Source organism: Mesoplodon densirostris, chromosome 10 (assembly GCF_025265405.1).
Source record: "Mesoplodon densirostris isolate mMesDen1 chromosome 10, mMesDen1 primary haplotype, whole genome shotgun sequence".
In the NCBI taxonomy this organism is placed as follows: Eukaryota; Metazoa; Chordata; class Mammalia; order Artiodactyla; family Ziphiidae; genus Mesoplodon; species Mesoplodon densirostris.
The window spans coordinates 57,380,932-57,399,158 of NC_082670.1; the positions used below are offsets into that span (position 1 = coordinate 57,380,932).

The 18,227-nt window shown below is 40.5% G+C and overlaps 1 protein-coding gene across 1 annotated transcript in view; it reads right to left on the reverse strand.

The window, feature by feature from the left end:
- Positions 1-18,227, reverse strand: part of CMTM6 (CKLF like MARVEL transmembrane domain containing 6) — a 45,590-nt gene that overhangs the window by 3,527 nt on the left and 23,836 nt on the right. Inside the window, exon 3 of the mRNA XM_060110937.1 lies at positions 1,962-2,060. Coding sequence (XP_059966920.1) covers positions 1,962-2,060 — 99 coding nt within the window. The remainder of the gene's footprint in view (positions 1-1,961; positions 2,061-18,227) is intronic.

Here is an 18,227-nt window from a genome sequence, read left to right on the forward strand (position 1 = left end):
CCTCATTTCACTGTAAAGCAAACGGAGCTCCCAATTCATTAATTCACCTGGATGTCCCCAACACAGCCCACCAAAATGTAATTATCAATTCCACCCCTCAAAACCCAAGTCTCTTCTCCACTCTGGAGTCTGTATTTTGGCTTGATGGCATCTGTCCCCTTACTTGACTGGCAAATTTATTTGACACTTTAAAGGCAGATCAGATGTCATCTTGTCTACGAAGACATCTCTGACTGCCTTAGAGAGCTCCAGTCCATAAAGGACCCTCTATGCATATAACCCAAATGATCTTCTAGCTCTTCTGCTCACATCACAATTTTTTAAAAAGTGGACTCCCTCACCCATTTCAGTCTATATAATTTTCATAATTTAACTAGTTGCAAAAGGTAATTTCCAGCATATTATAAATACTGAGCTTTTAAACCACCAGTCGCTCTTAAATATACCTAATGAAATCTGAATACTGTAACATTCTGACATACCACCTAATTAAAACACATAAATAAGCTTTTTTTTAATAGCTGGTAATTTTAGGACATGCTTTCTTTCCCCCCACGAACTCAACATTTCCTCAACTTTATTTTACTTCCTCCACAGGATTTTACAGTAATACATTCTTACACTAGAAAGTATTTTACTGATTCACCCTATCATATTCTTCTGCAACAAAAATATGATTACAAACAAATTAAGCATAAGGCTTCTTTTCTCTTCAACTGGTTCATGTATCCATGACTAAATAGTACTTATTGCTAGAATGCATCAAGGTTCGGCATTAATTTTATTGTTTTGTTTTTACACGTGTAAGTACTAAGAAACCGTGTTCACATAAATAGGTAGATATGTTATAGCTATCTAATTCTCTGAACTCCTTTTGAGTTGTTCTATCATAAAAGGCAGTTTTAATGATCTATTAGCTGACAGTTCAATTAATTACAACTTCAGTTTTCTTATGAACAGAGCAATAATTGGAAATCAGCTGACTGGTAAGAGGACTTGTTAACGAGTTGTTAGTTGTTCATGTCCACAGCACTGGCACCAATTAAGTCCATGATCCTTGATTTGCGATTCTGAAGTCCAAAAAGCAACAAAAACTCGAAGTTTCATGATTTACTTGGCTCAAAATTGACACAAGGTAAAACTCTTTACAGTCTTTACCTATCTCTTTTACTGTGAATATTCAGATGCTTCAGAAAAATTAATATGTTGGATTACAAGGTGCTGCCCAGGCCCTCTGAAGGTGTGTAATACAGTATATGCACAGTATTACCTTTCTAAAATGCAGAATATTCTGAATTCTAAAAAACATTTGGTCCCTCAAGGATTTCAGATAAAAACATTTACTTATCTATCTCTTATACTAAGCTGAACTTTGGGGTCATTTCTCCTGTCTATTCTCTACACCTAAAACAGCACATGATATGTAGGTGTGTTTCTGTTGAACCAAAAAGGGGAGAAATATGAGATAATCAAGTCAATTTTACCACTTCCATTAGCAATAAAGTTCATACGTGGCTTCAATGGATTTTTGTTAACAAAACTCAGTCAAATTCTAAAGACAGGTTCTAGGTTTTTTTTGTTTTTTGTTTTTTTTTGCAGTACACGGGCCTCTCACTGTTGTGGCCTCTCCCATTGCGGAGCACAGGCTCCGGACGCGCAGGCTCAGCGGCCATGGCTCACGGGCCCAGCTGCTCCGCGGCATGTGGAGTCTTCCCAGACCGGGGCACGAACCCATGTCCCCTGCATCGGCAGGCGGACTCTCAACGACTGCGCCACCAGGGAAGCCCAGGTTCTAGGTTTTTAAGGCTATCATATTTATTTGCTTTTAGGCCTCTAATCAAATTACACTAAAAAATAAGTTAAAAGACAAACCACTCTCCCTTATTGTATAACCTGTCAAGTACTTTCCAAATTCCATATTTCTAAGCAAATAAAAATAAGCAAAGATAAAAGGTACTTACAATTGCAGCAAGTTCAGCCGCGGTACTGTCATGTGTCGAAGCGAAAAAGATGGATGCCACCAAAAACACCAATCCTGTTCCCACAGTAATATAAAAATCCTACACATACACATAAAACATAAGGAATACAGCATGGTTAGGGTGGCTGAAAACAAATGTTTTAATTTTTAACTTTTAAAAAACTTCAGTGGAAAAAAAAAAAAAACTTCAGTGACTTTTTTTTCTTGACTCAAACTTACATACTTCAACTTCTAACTTTTCAATAAGCCTGGTATTTGATAAATACCCTGTAAAGGAACACTATGCACACTCTGGACAGGGCATATTCAGAAAGTACATCACAAGATAATGTTTTAATAAAAATAGTTATCCATTATTACTTATTTGTGGAATCTAAAAAGTAAACAAATGAGTAACAAAGACCCACAGACACAAAGAATAAACTAGTGGTGACCAGTGGGGAAAGGGAAAGGGAAGGGGCAAGATAGGGGAAGGGGATTAAGAAGTACCAACTATCACATATAAAATAAATAAGCAACAAGGATACATTGTACAGCACAGGAAAATCTAGCCGTTTTTTGGTAACTAACTTTAAATGGAGTATAATCTATAAAAATACTGAATTGCTATGTTGTTCACCTGAAACTAATATAATATTGTAAATTCAATTATATTCTATTACAAATAAATGAAATAAAATAAAAACAGTTCCCCAAAGGTCATGCATGTGTGTGCTTATCTTTTTCTCTAGGATGTATTAATTTTTTTAAAATATTCATTTATTTATTTGGCTGCGCCAGGTCTTAGTTGCAGCACGTGGGATCTTCGTTGCCGCATGCAGGATCTTTAGTTGCGGCATGTGGGATCTAGTTCCCTGACCAGGGATCGAACCCGGGTCCCCTGCATTGGGAACACGGAGTCTTAGCCACTGGACCACCAGGGAAGTCCCCTCTCTAGGACATATTAAGATCAAAGCCAAAGGATTTATTAAATCCCACATTACTTCCAGCAAAGAACAGCATTTTTCTTCCCTTTCAACATAATTCATGCTAGGATGGCCTCTCTGAGGGTACTTCAGTGCTTTTAAAGCACTTTGGAAAAAGAGAGACTCAAAAGGATCACCCATCATTAACTAAAGACACTTAGGCTTTCTTGGAATAGCATGTTGTTTTCAATTGTGCCAAGTGGGTAATCCAACATGAGCTTGTATGATGAGATTATCTACTACATAAAAGCATCCACATCTCATCATAATGCAGCTTACAGCAATGGAATTCTTCATGGTTTCCAAGTGCTCTCTCAGGCATCACCTCATGAGGTTCGCTCTCAAATGCCAACTGAAAACAGTGCTTGACATACATACTTGATTCAGAGGAGAAACTGGAAAAATGATAGCCACTCCAAAGTGTTTTAAGTCTGATACTTTGAGTTTTCTGAAATGCAATCTCCACTAAACCTAGTATCAGTAAAACTACCCAAAACAGAATTCACTATTTTGTTAGTTCACTTAAGAAATTTCAGAGATTTCCTCTTTGCTTCTAAAAGAGGTGTTTTTCTGCAGCACTTTCTCTTTTTTTCTATTCCTTTGAACTGAATATTATTTAAATCTGTTACATACAAATATAAAACTATTTACTAATATTTGGAGTACACTCAAGGAGGTATTTAAACAAGACAATCATTTTGAGACAGAATAATGCAGTATTCAATAAACATGGGTTCTAGAGCCAGACTACCTGAGCTCACATTCCAGTAATATTACTTCTTAGCTACATGATTGAATTAGTTACCTAACATCTGTGTGCCTTTGTTTCTTCATCTGCAAAATGAGAGTAGTAACAATATCGTATTCATAGGTGATTCTATAGATTAGAGTTAATCCATGGAAAGTGCTCAGATCAGTGCCAGAAACACAATAAATGTTCCATAAACACTGGCTATTGTTATTCTTGATACAATGGGACCCGCAAGAGCATGGGATAGAAAAGATTCTCTTTCCAAAAAGATTACTGTTCCTCCCTAGCCTCCCTAGACACTACCACCACCACACACTCAAAACATTTTCTCTAAAACAGAAAACCCCTTACATAAAGATTTTTTTAATTTAAGTATATTAATAAGCAGACAGTAAAAGTAATTTTTAAACCATTCAAACAAACATGACTTCCTTATGATGTTAGGTGAAAAGGAGAACATACATACTCTACAATTACAACTGTGTTTAAAACTTTCTATAAGACCCAAAAGACATACAGTACAATATTTACAAAAGCTATTTTAGGATGAAATGACTAATTTTTCTTTTTTTCCTCAGTATTTTAAAATTAGTATTTACTCTAAAATAACTTCTTAAATGCTCAAGTTTGATGTAATAACTGCTTTACATTTTGCTTAGTTTGACCATTATACTAAACTGGAAAATATTATATTGTTTCTTGTCAAAAAGACCAATGTTCTTAAACACTACAGATGCAGCACTAAAAAACTATAAACATTTCTAAAAATATTTTTATGGAAAGTAGTGCTATTTTGCTGTTGAGATAAGAAATGAAAAAAATATTTTCAATCTTTAATGTTTAAAACATAAATTTACACATTCAAGCTACAAATCAACCAGCTCAGATGCTAGTGAATTTTTCCCTTGTCCAAATCTTATCACATACTGATCTGTAAAAAGGAGGACTTTTCAAAGATTAAAAATATAATTAACAAAAATTCTAAGATATTCTCTGCATCCTCTTCTTAATACATACTTCATAAAACAAATGGGTTCTGTTGTTATTGCTATACAAAGACTCTTGTGGTGACGATATTTGCCATAATAGCATCTAAAGTTACTAGGGCAGTGGTTCTAGCAGCATTCTGCCTAGGCCACATGATAGACTGCAGAGTGTGAGAATTTCCTGGGTTCAAATCTGTTTATTTTTACCCTCACTGTGTAACTTCGGACAAGTTACTTAACCACTCTCAACCTAAGTTTCTTCAACAGAAAAATGGAGCATTGAGGTGTGAAGATTCTAAATCACAGCACATAAAGTGCCTGGCACACAGTAAACACTGACAGCAGCTATTATCAGGTAACATAATGGGAACTGTCATATATTGGCCATACCAAGAACTGCACATATGTGTTCATCAAAGGCTTAATGGATTTGATTCAGACTCTGTTTTTCAAAGTTATTTTTTTAGCTGTTTGGTATCAACTTCTTGTTTTTTAACTTTTCAAACGTAAAAGAATCATTATATATATATGTATTTTTTATTAAAGTACAGTTGATTTACAATATTGTGTTAGCTTCAGGTGTACAGCAAAGTGATTCAGTTATATTTTTTCAGATTATATTCATTATAGGTTATTACAAGATATTGAATATTGTTCCCTGTGCTACATAATAAATCCTTTTTGCTTATCTATTTTATGTATAGTAGTTTGTATCTGTTAACCCCACACCCCTAATTTGTCCCCTCCTCCATTCCCTCTCCACTTTGGTAACCATAAGTTTGTTTTCTATGTCTGTTAAGTCTGTTTCTGTTTTGTATGCAGGTTCTTTTGTATTATTTTTAAGATTCCACATATAAGTGATATCATATAGTATTTGTCTTTCTCTGACTTACTTCACTAAGTTTAATATTCTCTAGGTCTAGTAACTAACATATTACTGCAAATGGCAATATTTCATGCTTAAAGAATTAAAAGAAGGGAATAGGAGCTCCAATCAAAACAGCAGAGTAGAAGGATGTGGAACTCACCTCCTCCCACAAATACACCAAAAATACCCCCACAAATGGAACAGTTCTCACAGAACACCTACTGAACACCAGCAAGAAGACCTCAAACACCTGAAAGGACAGGAAAAATCTCCATGTGACCAGGTAGGACGAAAGGGAAAAAAAAAAAAGGGAAAGAAGGACGGGATCTGCGGCCATGGGAGGGAGCTGGAAAAAGGAAAGGTTCCCGCACCCTGGGATGCCCCCTCACTGGCAGGGAGATCAACCAGGACAGAAAGGGAGCTTCAGAGGCACAGAGGAGAGTGCAACAACCGGTCTGTGGGAGGCAGAACAAACAGAGACCTGCACAGAGAGCCGTGCCACCGCCCTGCGCATCCCAGCCTGAGACGCACATCTGCTGGTACAGACAGGGGCTGGGTGCTGAAACTCAGGGTTTAGAGGACAGAACAGGGAGAGGGCTCTGTTGGCTGTGTGGAAACAGCCTGAAGGGGCTGGAATGTGGTGTGGTCGCAACTGGGGATGTTTGCGGAAGAAGCCCAGGCCTGTCACAGAAGTGAAGCGCCATCGTTAAGTGGCGTACGAGGAGGCGATGGAGGCCGCCATAGCAGCCTCTTTCTCACGTGCCAGCCCCCACCTCGGCAGGCTCCAGGCGAGCACACCTCAGCCACCGCCTTGGGGGCTCCTGCCTTGACAGGCTCCGGCGAACCAGCCGCTGCCTTGGCAGGCTCCAGGCGCAAACGCCAGTAGGTTGCCCACACACAGAGGCAGAGCTGAAACCACAGCTGGACCCCAGCAGCCACGCAACTTAGGAGGTAGGGCTGAAATCTCTCCCTGCAGCTGTGCAAGCCACAGACTTACACCTCCGCTGCCAGCCGTGTAAAGTCAGCACCTGCAGCACATCCAAGGGACAACAGGTCCTCCCATGGCTGGGACAGATGTGGCCTTAGCAGCTGTGGGCTTTGTGGGCACATGCATGTGGGGACTGGGCTGGGCCAGGGTCTGAGCTGCCTCCATAGCCCCCACAGCGGGTCCAGGTGCACAACTACTGTAGTCCTGGAACCTGACTTCAGTGGATCTGCACTGGTGGCCGCACTGGTGGCCTTGTGAAAACAAGGCCAGAGGGAAACCAGGGCTGACTGATGGCATTCCCAAGGTTGAGACAGGGGCAAGGGCAGTGCCAACAACAGTGTACTTTGTGAGCCCGCACAACAGGTGACAGGTGAGCACACTCACTTGTGAACAGCTCTAGCAGATAAATAGTGGCTCCTCTCCCAATGGGAGCACGCCAATCCCACCTACCTTGCACCATCACTCAGAAATGCATCTGGGGGCTTCTACTACAACAACTAGGGAACAAACCCAGCCCCTGATAGAGCAGTGAAAACCACAGAGCAAGGAGGAGGCCCCACTCAATATGCAGTGCAGGTTCTGGTCACCACAACACCAGTCACACCTCCTAGCAAGGGGATAACAACAGCCAGCATACACCGAGGAAAGAGGTGGCAGGCATCCAAGCTAAAAACAGCCCTCGCACCAAAAAATATCACACCCACAAAGGCTACACAGGAACACTCCCACATAAAAACAGCCCTCCAAACCACAGTAGATAATTGTTTGTCCTCAACTCATAAACCAAGAGAAATATAAGTAAAATGAAAAAGCAAAGGAACCACTCCCAATTAAAAGATCAAGAGAATTCCCCAAAAGAACAAACAACAAAACAGACCTCTTCAGTCTAATAGACAGTAAGTTCAAAAACGAGATAATGGGGCTTCCCTGGTGGCGCAGTGGTTGAGAGTCCACCTGCCAATGCAGGGGACACGGGTTTGTGCCCCGGTCTGGGAGGATCCCACATGCCACGGAGCGGCTGGGCCCGTGAGCCATGGCCGCTGAGCCTGCGCATCCGGAGCCTGTGCTCCGCAACGGGAGAGGCCACAGCAGTGAGAGGCCCGCGTACTGGGAAAAAAAAAAAAAAGGAGATAATGAAAACACTGAAGAAGTTAAGGAGTATTGATAGAAATGCAGATTACTATAAAAAGAAACTAGAAACTATAAAAAAGAAACCAAGAAAAATTAGAGAACTCATTCACTGAGATGAAAGTTGAGCTAAAGGCAATGAATAGTAGAACGAATAATGCAGAAGAACAAATGACCTGGAAGATAGAATAATGGAAATCACCCAAACAGAACAGCAGACAGAAAGGCAAATGAAAAAAAAATGAAAGCAACATAAGAGACCTGTGGGATAATACAAAGCATGCCAATCTACGCATAACTGGGATCCTAGAAGGAGAAGAAAGAGAAAAGGGAATTGAAGATGCGATGGCTGAAAACTTCCCAAACCTAAAGAAGATAACAGATACCCCAGTACAGGAAGCACAGAGGGTCCAAAACAAGATAAACCCAAACAGATCTACACCAAGACATATATTTCTACAGAAATGTTGCAGGCCAGGGACTTCCCTGGTGGTCCAATGGTAAAGAATCTGCCTTCCAATGCAGGGGACACAGGTTCAATCCCCGGTCGGGGAACTAAGATCCCACATGCTATGCGGCAGCTAAGCCCATGCACCACAACTACTGAGCCCATGCACCTCAACTAGAGAGAGAAAACTCAACACACCACAACTAGAGAGAAGCCCATGCACTGCAACGAAGAGCCCACACGCTACAACAAAAGATCCTGCATGCCACAGTGAAGATCCCATGTGCCACAACGAAGACTCAATGTAGCTCCCCCGCCCCCCCCCAAAAAAGGTGCCTATGGAAAAAAAACAAATGTTGCAGGCCAGAAGGGAGTGGCAAGATACATTCAAAGTCCTGAGAGGGAAAAATCTGCAATCTAGGATACTCTACCCAGCAAGATTATCATTTAGAATAGAAGGAGAGATAAAGAATTTCTCAGACAAGCAAAAACTAAAAGAATACAGTAATACCAATCCTAAGGGAAATACTGAAAGGTCTTCTCTAAATAGAAAAGAAGAATCTATAGAAAAGAGAAAATCCTAATCAGAAAGTAAATCACTTAAGTAAGCTCATATACAGATTTAAAAAAAAAATGAAAAATTTCTGTGGGGGCTTCCCTGGTGGTGCAGTGGTTGAGAGTCCGCCTGCCGACGCAGGGGACACGGGTTTGTGCCCTGGTCCGGGAAGATCCCACATGCCACGGAGCGGCTGGGCCCGTGAGCCATGGCCACTGGGCCTGCGCGTCCGGAGCCTGTGCTTCGCAACGGGAGAGGCCACAACAGTGAGAGGCCCACGTACAGAAAAAAAAAAAAAAATTTCTGTGGAAGTGATGATAACCACAATGAACAGCAAAAGGAAGAACATGAAGATGTAAAAGAAGACATCAAAATCATCAAATGTGGGGGAGGAGAGGAAGAAAATGTAATTTTTTTTTCCTAGAATGTGTTCAAACCCATATGATTACCAGTCTAAAGCAAGTGGGAAGGGTTAATATACTTGAAAAACAGGGCAACCACAAATCAAAAACACACAATAGGTTCACAAACACCAAAAAGAAGAGAACATAAGCATAATACCAAAGAAAGTCTTCAAACCACAAAAGGAAAAACAAAAAGGGACAAAGAAGAAATATAAAATCAACGGGAAAACAAGGTTTAAAATGGCAGTAAATATGTATCTATCAACAATTACTTTAAATGTCAATGGACTAAATGCTCCAATCAAAAGACACAGAGTGGCAGACTGGATGAAACAAGAGACTACCTACACTATGCTGCCTACAAGAGACCAACTTAAGGGACTTCCCTGGTGGCGCAGTGGTTAAGAATCCGCCTGCCAATGCAGGAGACCCGGATTCGAGCCCTGGTCCGGGAAGATCCCAGATGCCACGGAGCAACTAAGCCTGTGCGCCACAACTACTGAGCCTGTGTGCCACAACAACTGAAGCCCATGTGCCTAGAGCCTGTGCTCTGCAACCAAAGAAGCCACTGCAACGAGAAGCCCACGAACCGCAACAAAGAGAAGCCCCCGCTTGCCGCAACTAGAGAAAGCCCGTGCACAGCAATGAAGACCCAATGCAGCCATAAATAAATAAATAAATAATTAAAAATAAAGACCCACTTTAGGGCAAAGGCCACATATAGATTTAGAGTGAGGAGTTGGAAAAAGATGTTTCATGCAAATGAAAACGACAAGTGGGGGTTGCAATACTCACATCAGACAAAATAGACTTTAAAACAAAGGCTATAAAGAAAGATAAAGAACACTATATAATAACAGGATCACACAAGGAGAGGATATTACACTTGTCACCATGTATGTACCCAATATAGGAGCACCCCAATACATTAAACAAACACACACATAAAGGGAGAAACTGACAGGAGTACAGTAATAGTAGATTTTTTTTTTTTTTTTTTTTTTTTTTTTTTTGCGGTATGCGGGCCTCTCACTGTTGTGGCCTCCCCCGCCGCGGAGCACAGGCTCCGGACGCGCAGGCTCCGGACGCGCAGGCTCAGCGGCCATGGCTCACGGGCCCAGCCGCTCCGCGGCACATGGGATCCTCCCAGACCGGGGCACGAACCCGCATCCCCTGCATCGGCAGGCGGACTCCCAACCACTTGCGCCACCAGGGAGGCCCCAGTAATAGTAGATTTTAACACCCCACTCACAACAATGGACAGATCTTCTACACAGAAAATCAATAAGGCAACAGAGATCCTAAGTGATACAATAGAACAGTTAGACTTAGTTGGTATTTTCAGGACATTACACCCCCAAAAAGCAGAATACACATTCTTTTCAAGCACACATGGAACGTTCTCTAGGACTGACCACATACTAGGGCACAAAACAAACCTCAACAAATTTAAGGGTATAGGAATTATTTCAAGCATCGTTTCTGACCACAACAGCATGAAACCAGAAATCAACAACAGAAAAACAAGAAAAAAAACAATTACATGGAGACTAAACAACATGCTCCTAAAATAACCAATGGGTCAATGGTGAAAGCAAAGAAGAAATTTAAAAATACCTTGAGGCAAATGACAATGAAAACACAACCATACAAAATCTATGGGGAAATTCCCCAGTGGTCCAGTGATTAGGACTCCATGCTCTCACTGCTGAGGGTCCGGGTTCAATCCCTGATCAGGGAAGTAAGATCCCACAAGTCATGTAGCGCAGCCAAAAAAGATAAACAAAATCTATGGGATGCAATAAAAACAGTTCTTAGAAGGAAGTTCATAGTGACACAGGCCTTCTTTAAGAAACAAGAAAAATCTCAAGTAACTAACCCACCACCTAAAATAATCAGAAAAAGAAGAACAAACAAAACCTAAAGTCAGCAGAAGAAAGGAGATAATAATGATCAGAGAGGAAATAAATAAAATAGAGATTAAAAAAATAGAAAAAAAATCAATAAAACCAAGAGCTGGTTCTTTGAAAGGGTAAACAGAATTGACAAGCCTCTGGCCAGGTGCACCAAGAAGAAAAGAGACAAGACCCAAATAAGCAAAATAAGAAATGAAAGGGGAAAAATCACAACTGATACTGCAGAAATACAAAAAAAACTGTAAGAGAATACTATGAACAATTATATGCCAACATATTTGACAATCTAGAAGAAATGGACAACTTTCTAGAAACATACAGCCCACCAAAATTGAATCAAGAAGAAATAATTTGAACAGACCAATCACTAGAAGTGAAACAGAATCTATAGTAAAAAAAAAAAAAAAAAAAAAAAAAAAGCAAAAAAACTCCCTACAGGGACTTCCCTGGCTGTCCAGTGGTTAAGACTCCACGCTTCCAATGCAAGGGGCAAGAGCTTGATCCCTGGTCAGGGAACTAAGATCCCATATGCTGCATGGTGTGGTCAAAAAACTAAAACCAGGGCTTCCCTGGTGGCACAGTGGTTGAGAGTCCGCCTGCGGATGCAGGGGACACGGGTTCGTGCCCCAGTCTGGCAAGATCCCACATGCCGCCGAGCGGCTGGGCCCGTGAGCCATGGCCGCTGAGCCTGTGCATCCAGAGCCTGTGCTCCGCAGTGGGAGAGGCCACAACAGTGAGAGGCCCGCGTACCGCAAAAATAAAAATAAAAAAACCAAAACTCCCTACAAACAAAAGTCCAGGACCAGATGACTTCACAGGCAAATTCTACCAAACATACAAAGAAGAACTTCTGCCAATTCTTCTCAAACTCTTCCAAAAGACTGAAGATGAGGGAACACTCCCAAAGACATTCTATGAAGCCACCATCACTCTGATACCAAAATCAAACAAAGATACCAAGAAAGAAAATTACAAGCCAATATCTTTGACAAATATAGAGGCAAAAATTATCAACAATATATTAGCAAACTGAATCCAACAACACATAAAAAAGATCATACACCATGACCAAGTGGGATTCATCCCAAGTTCACAAGGATGGTTCAACATACGCATATCAATGTAATACACATTAACAAAAGTCAAAAACACATGGTCAGGCTTCCCTGGTGGCGCATTGGTTAAGAATCCGCCTGCCAACGCAGGGGACACGGGTTCAAGCCCTGGTCCAGGAAGATCCCACATGCCACAGGGCAACTAAGCCCGTGTGCCACAACTACTGGGCCTGTGCTCTAGAGCCCGCGAGTCACAACTACTGAAACACACGTGCCTAGAGCCTGTGCTCCACAACAAGAGAAGCCACCGCAATGAGAAGCCCGTGCACCACAACTAAGAGTAGCCCCCGCTCACTGCAACTAGAGAAAGCCTGCGTGCAGCAGGCTTTATAATATAGCCAAAGATAAATAAAATAAATAAATTTTAAAAAAGAGAAAAATAACATGATCATCTCAATAGATGAGAAAAAGCATCTGACAAAATTCAACATCCATTCATGATAAAAACTCTTGCCAAAGTGGGTATACAGGAATATATCTCAACATAATGAAAGCTGTTTATGACAAACCCACAGCCAATATAATACCCAACAGTGAAAAGCTGAAAGTCTTCCTGCTAAAATCTGGAACAAGGATGCCCACTCTCACCACTTCTATTCAACACAGTATTGGGAAGTCCTAGCCACAGCAATCAGACAAGAAAAAGAAATAAAAGGTATCCAAATTGGAAGGAAAGAGGTAAAATTTTCACTATATGTAGATGACATGATACAAAACATAGAAAACCCTAAGGATTCCACACAAAAACTACTAGATCTAATACATGAATTCAGCAAGTAGCAAGATACAAGATTAATATTTAGAAAACAGTTGCATTTCTTTACACTAACAATGAAATATCAGACAGGGAATGTAAAAAAAACAATACCTTTTAAAATAGCACCACCACTACCACCACCAACAAAAAACCCCTAGGAATAAACCTGACTAAGGAAGTGACAGACTTACATGCTGAGAAATATAAAACATTAATAAAGGAAATTAAAGAGGATTCAAGGAAATGGAAAGATATCCCATGCTCTTGGATTGGGAGAAAACTGTTAAAATGGACATGCTACCCAAAGCAATCTACAGATTTCATGCAATTGCTATAAAATTATCCATGACATTTTTCACAGAACTAGGACAAATAATCCTAAAATTTATATGAAACCATAAAAGACCCAGAATTGCCAAAGCAGTCCTTAGGAAAAAGAACAAAGCAGGAGGTATAATCCTCATAGACTTCAGACAATACTACAAAGCTACAATAATCAAAAGAGCATGGTTGGGCTTCCCTGGTGGTGCAGTGGTTAAGAGTCTGCCTGCCAGTGCAGGGGACATGGGTTCAAGCCCTGGTCTGGGAAGATCCCACATGCCACGGAGCAACTCAGCCTGTGGGCCACAACTACTGAGCCTGCGCTCTAGAGCCCATGAGCCAAAACTACTGAGCCAATGTGCCACAACTACTGAAGCCCATGCGCCTAGAGCCCGTGCTCTGCAACAAGAGAAGCCACCACAATGAGAAGCCCGCGCACCACAACGAAGAGTAGCCCCCACTCACAGCAACCAGAGAAAGCCTGCAGACAGCAATTAAGACCCAACGCAGCCAAAAATAAATAAATAAATTTATTTAAAAAAAAAAAAAAACAGCATGGTTTTGGCCCAAAAACATATGGATCAATGGAACAGAGTGGAGAGCCCAGAAATAAACCCAAACACCTATGGACAATTAATCTTCAACCAAGGAGGCACGAATATACAATGGGGAAAAGACACTCTCTTTAGCAAGTGGTATTGGAAAAGTTGGACAGCCACGTGCAAATCAATGAAGTTAGAACACACCATCACACCATACACAAAAATAAATTCAAAATGGCTTAAAGACTTAAATATGAGACATGACACCATAAAACTCCTTGAACATAGACAAAACATTCTGACATAAGTCGTACCAATCATACCAGTCACCCAAGGCAATAGAAATAAAAGCAAAAATAAATGGGACCTAATCAAACTTAAAAGCTTTTGTAAAGCAAAGGAAACCATAAACAAAATGAAAAGACTACCTATGGACTGGGAGAAAATATTTGCAAATGATGTGACTGACAAGGGCTTAATTTCCAAAATATACAAACAGCTCAAACAACTCAATAACAAAAAAAGCCCAATTAAAAAATGGTCAGAAGACCTAAATAGACATTTCTGCAAAAAAGATATACAGATGGCCAATAGGCACAAGAAAACATGCTCATCATCGCTAATTATTAGAGAAATGCAAATTGAAACTACAGTGAGGTACACCACCTCACATTGGTCAAAACAGCCATCATTAAAAAGTCTACAAATAATAAATGTTGGAGAAGGTGTGGAGAAAAGGGAACCCTCTTACACCGCTGGTGGGAATGTAAATTGGTATAGCCACTATGGAAAACAGTATGGAGGCTCCTCAAAAAACTAAAAATAGTTACCATGTGATCCAGCAATTCCACTCCTGGGAATATACCCAGACAAAACTGTAATTCAGAACTATACATGCACCCCAATATTCACAGCAGCACTATTTCCAATAGCCAAGACACGGAAACTACCTAAATGTCCATCAACAAATGACTGGATAAAGAAAATGTGGTGTATATATATATACATGAGTGTGTGCGTGTATACACACACACATACATACACACAATGGAATATTACTCAGCCATAAAAAATAAAATCACACCATTTGCAGCAACATAGTCTGATGATCTCTAGGTCCATCTAAGTGAAGTAGGTTAGACAGAGAAAGACAAATACCATATGATATCACTTATATGTGGAATGTAAAATACAACACAAATGAACTTATTTACTAAACAAACAGACTCATGGACTTAGAGAACAGACTTGTGGTTGCCAAAGGGGAGGGAGGGTGGGAAAGGGAAGGATTGAGAGTTTGGGATTAGCGGATGCAAACAAGTATATATAGGATGGATAAACAACAAGGCCCTACTGTGTAGCACAGGGAACTATACTCAGTATCTGTGATAAAACATAGTGAAAAAGGATATATATATGTATAACTGAATCACTCTGCTGTACAGCAGAAATTAACACAACACTGTAAATTAACTATACTTCAATAAAATTTTTTAAATGCAAAAAAATAAGTGAAAGAAGGCAATAGATTCTAATGGTACAAAACTTAAGAGGTACAAATGAGTATACAGAAAAAAGTAAATCGTAGGTGTATGATCAATATAGGACCCAACGCTTGCTTCTCATTAATTTAAAACAATAAAATCTTACTGCTTTGTATTTATCCAGTTCTCTATTTATTTTTGTTGCATTGGCTCTTTGTTGCTGCACACGGGCTTTCTCTAGTTGCAGCGAGCAGGGGCTACTCTTCACTGCAGTGCAGAGGCTTCTCACTGCAGTGGCTTCTCTTGTTGCGGAGGATGGGCTCTAGGCGTGTGGGCTTCATAGTTGTGGCTCGTGGGCTCTAGAGCACAGAGCTCAGTAGTTGTGGCGCACGGGCTTAATTGCTTCGTGGCATGTGGGAATCTTGCCAGACCAGGGATCGAACCCATGTCCCCTACACTGGTAGGCGGATTGTTTTAGTTTTTTATTTTTATTTTTTTAACATCTTTATTGGAGTATAATTGTTTTATGATGGTGTGTTAGTCTCTGTTTTATAACAAAGTGAATCAGCTATACATATACATATATCCCCATATCTCCTCCCTCTTGCGTCTGCCTCCCACCCTCCCTATCCCACCCCTATAGGTGGTCACAAAGCACCAAGCTGATCTCCCTGTGCTATAAGGCTGCTTCCCACTAGCTATGTATTTTGGTAGTATATATAAGTCCATGCCTCGCTCTCACTTCGTCCCAGCTTACCCTTCCCCCTACACATGTCCTCAAGTCCATTCTCTACATCTGCGTCTTTATTCCTTTCCTACCCCTAGGTTCTTCATGACCATTTTTTTCTTTAGATTCCATATACATGTGTTAGCGTACGGTATTTGTTTTTCTCTTTCTGACTGACTTCACTCTGTATGACACACACTAGGTCCATCCACCTCACTACAAATAACTCAATTTCATTTCTTTTTATGGCTGAGTAATATTCCATTGTATATATATGCCACATCTTCTTTATCCATTCATCTGTCGATGGACACTTAGGTTGCTTCCATGTCCTGGCTATTGTAAATAGAGCTGCAGTGAACATTGTGGTACATGACTCTTTTTGAATTACGGTTTTCTCAGGGTATATGCCCAGTAGTGGGATCTGCTGGGTCGTATGGTAATTCTATTTTTAGTTTTTTAAGGAACCTCCATACTGTTCTCCATAGTGGCGGTATCAATTTACATTCTCACCAACAGTGCAAGGGGGTTCCCTTTTCTCCACACCCTCTCCAGCATTTACTGCTTGTAGATTTTTTGATGATGGCCATTGAGACTGGTGTGAGGTGATACCTCATTGTAGTTTTGATTTGCATTTCTCTAATGGTTAGTGATGTTCAGCATACTTTCATGTGTTTGTTGGCAATCTGTATATCTTCTTAGGAAAAATGTCTATTCAGGTCTTCTGCCCATTTTTGGATTGGGTTGTTTGTTTTCTTGATATTGAGCTGCATGAACTGCTTGTAAATTTTGGAGATTAATCCTTTGTCAGTTGCTTTATTTGCAAGTATTTTCTCCTATTCTGAGGGTTGTCTTTTCATCTTGTTATGGTTTCCTTTGCTGTGCAAAAGCTTTTAAGTTTGATTAGGTCCCATTTGTTTATTTTTGTTTTTATTTACATTTCTCTAGGAGGTGAGTCAAAAACGATCTTGCTGTGATTTATGTCAAGGAGTGTTCCTTCTATGTTTTCCTCTAGGAGTTTTATAGTTTCCAGTCTTACATTTAGGTCTCTAATCCATTTTGAGTTTATTTTTGTGTATGGTGTTAGGGGGTGTTCTAATTTCATTCTTTTACATGTAGCTGTCCAGTTTTCCCAGCACCACTTACTGAAGAGGCTATCTTTTCTCCATTGTATAGTCTTGCCTCCTTTATCAAAAATAAGGTGACCATATGTGCGTGGGTTTATCTCTGGGCTTTCTATCCTGTTCCATTGATCTGTATTTCTGTTTTTGTGTCAGTACCATACTGTCTTGATTACTGTAGGCTTGTAGTATAGTCTGAAGGCAGGGACCCTGATTCCTCTACCTCCATTTTTCTTTCTCAAGATTGCTTTGGCTACTCAGGGTCTTTTGTGTTTCCATACAAATTGTGAAATTTTCTGTTCTACTTCTGTGAAAAATGCCATTGGTAGTTTGATAGGGAGTCCACTGAATCTGTAGATTGCTTGGGGTAGTATAGTCATTTTCACAATGTTGATTCCTCCAGTCCAAGAACATGGTATATCTCTCCATCTGTTTGTATCACCTTTAATTTCTTTCATCAGTGTCTTATAGTTTTCTGCATACAGGTCTTTTGTCTCCTTAGGTAGGTTTATTCCTAGGTATTTTAGGCTTTTTGTTGCAATGGTAAATAGGAGTGTTTCCTTAATTTCTCTTTCTGATCTTTCATTCTTAGTGTATAGGAATGCAAGAGATTTCTGTGCATTAATTTTGTATCCTGCTACTTTACCAAATTCATTGATTAGTTCTAGCAGTTTTCTGGTAGAGTCTTTAGGATTCTCTATGGATAGCATCATGTCATCTGCAAACAGTGACAGCTTTACTTCTTCTTTTCCGATTTAAATTTCTTTTATTTCTTTTTCTTCTCTGACTGCCATGGCTAAAACTTCCAAAACTATGTTGAATAACAGTCGTGAGGGGCTTCCCTGGTGGCGCAGTGGTTAAGAATCTGCCTGCCAATGCAGGGGACACGGGTTCAAGCCCTGGTTCAGGAAGAACCCAAATGCCGTAGAGCTACTAAGCCCGTGAGCCCGTGCGCCACAACTACTGAGCCTGCGCTCTAGAGCCTGTGAGCCACAACTACTGAGACCGCAAGCCACAACTACTGAAACCCGCAGGTGTAAAGCCTGTGCTCTGCAACAAGAAAAGCCACCGCAATGAGAAGCCCGTGCAGCGCAACGAAGAGTAGACCCCACTTGCCACAACTAGAGAAAGCCCGCGTGCAGGAACAAAGACCTAATTTAGCCACAAAT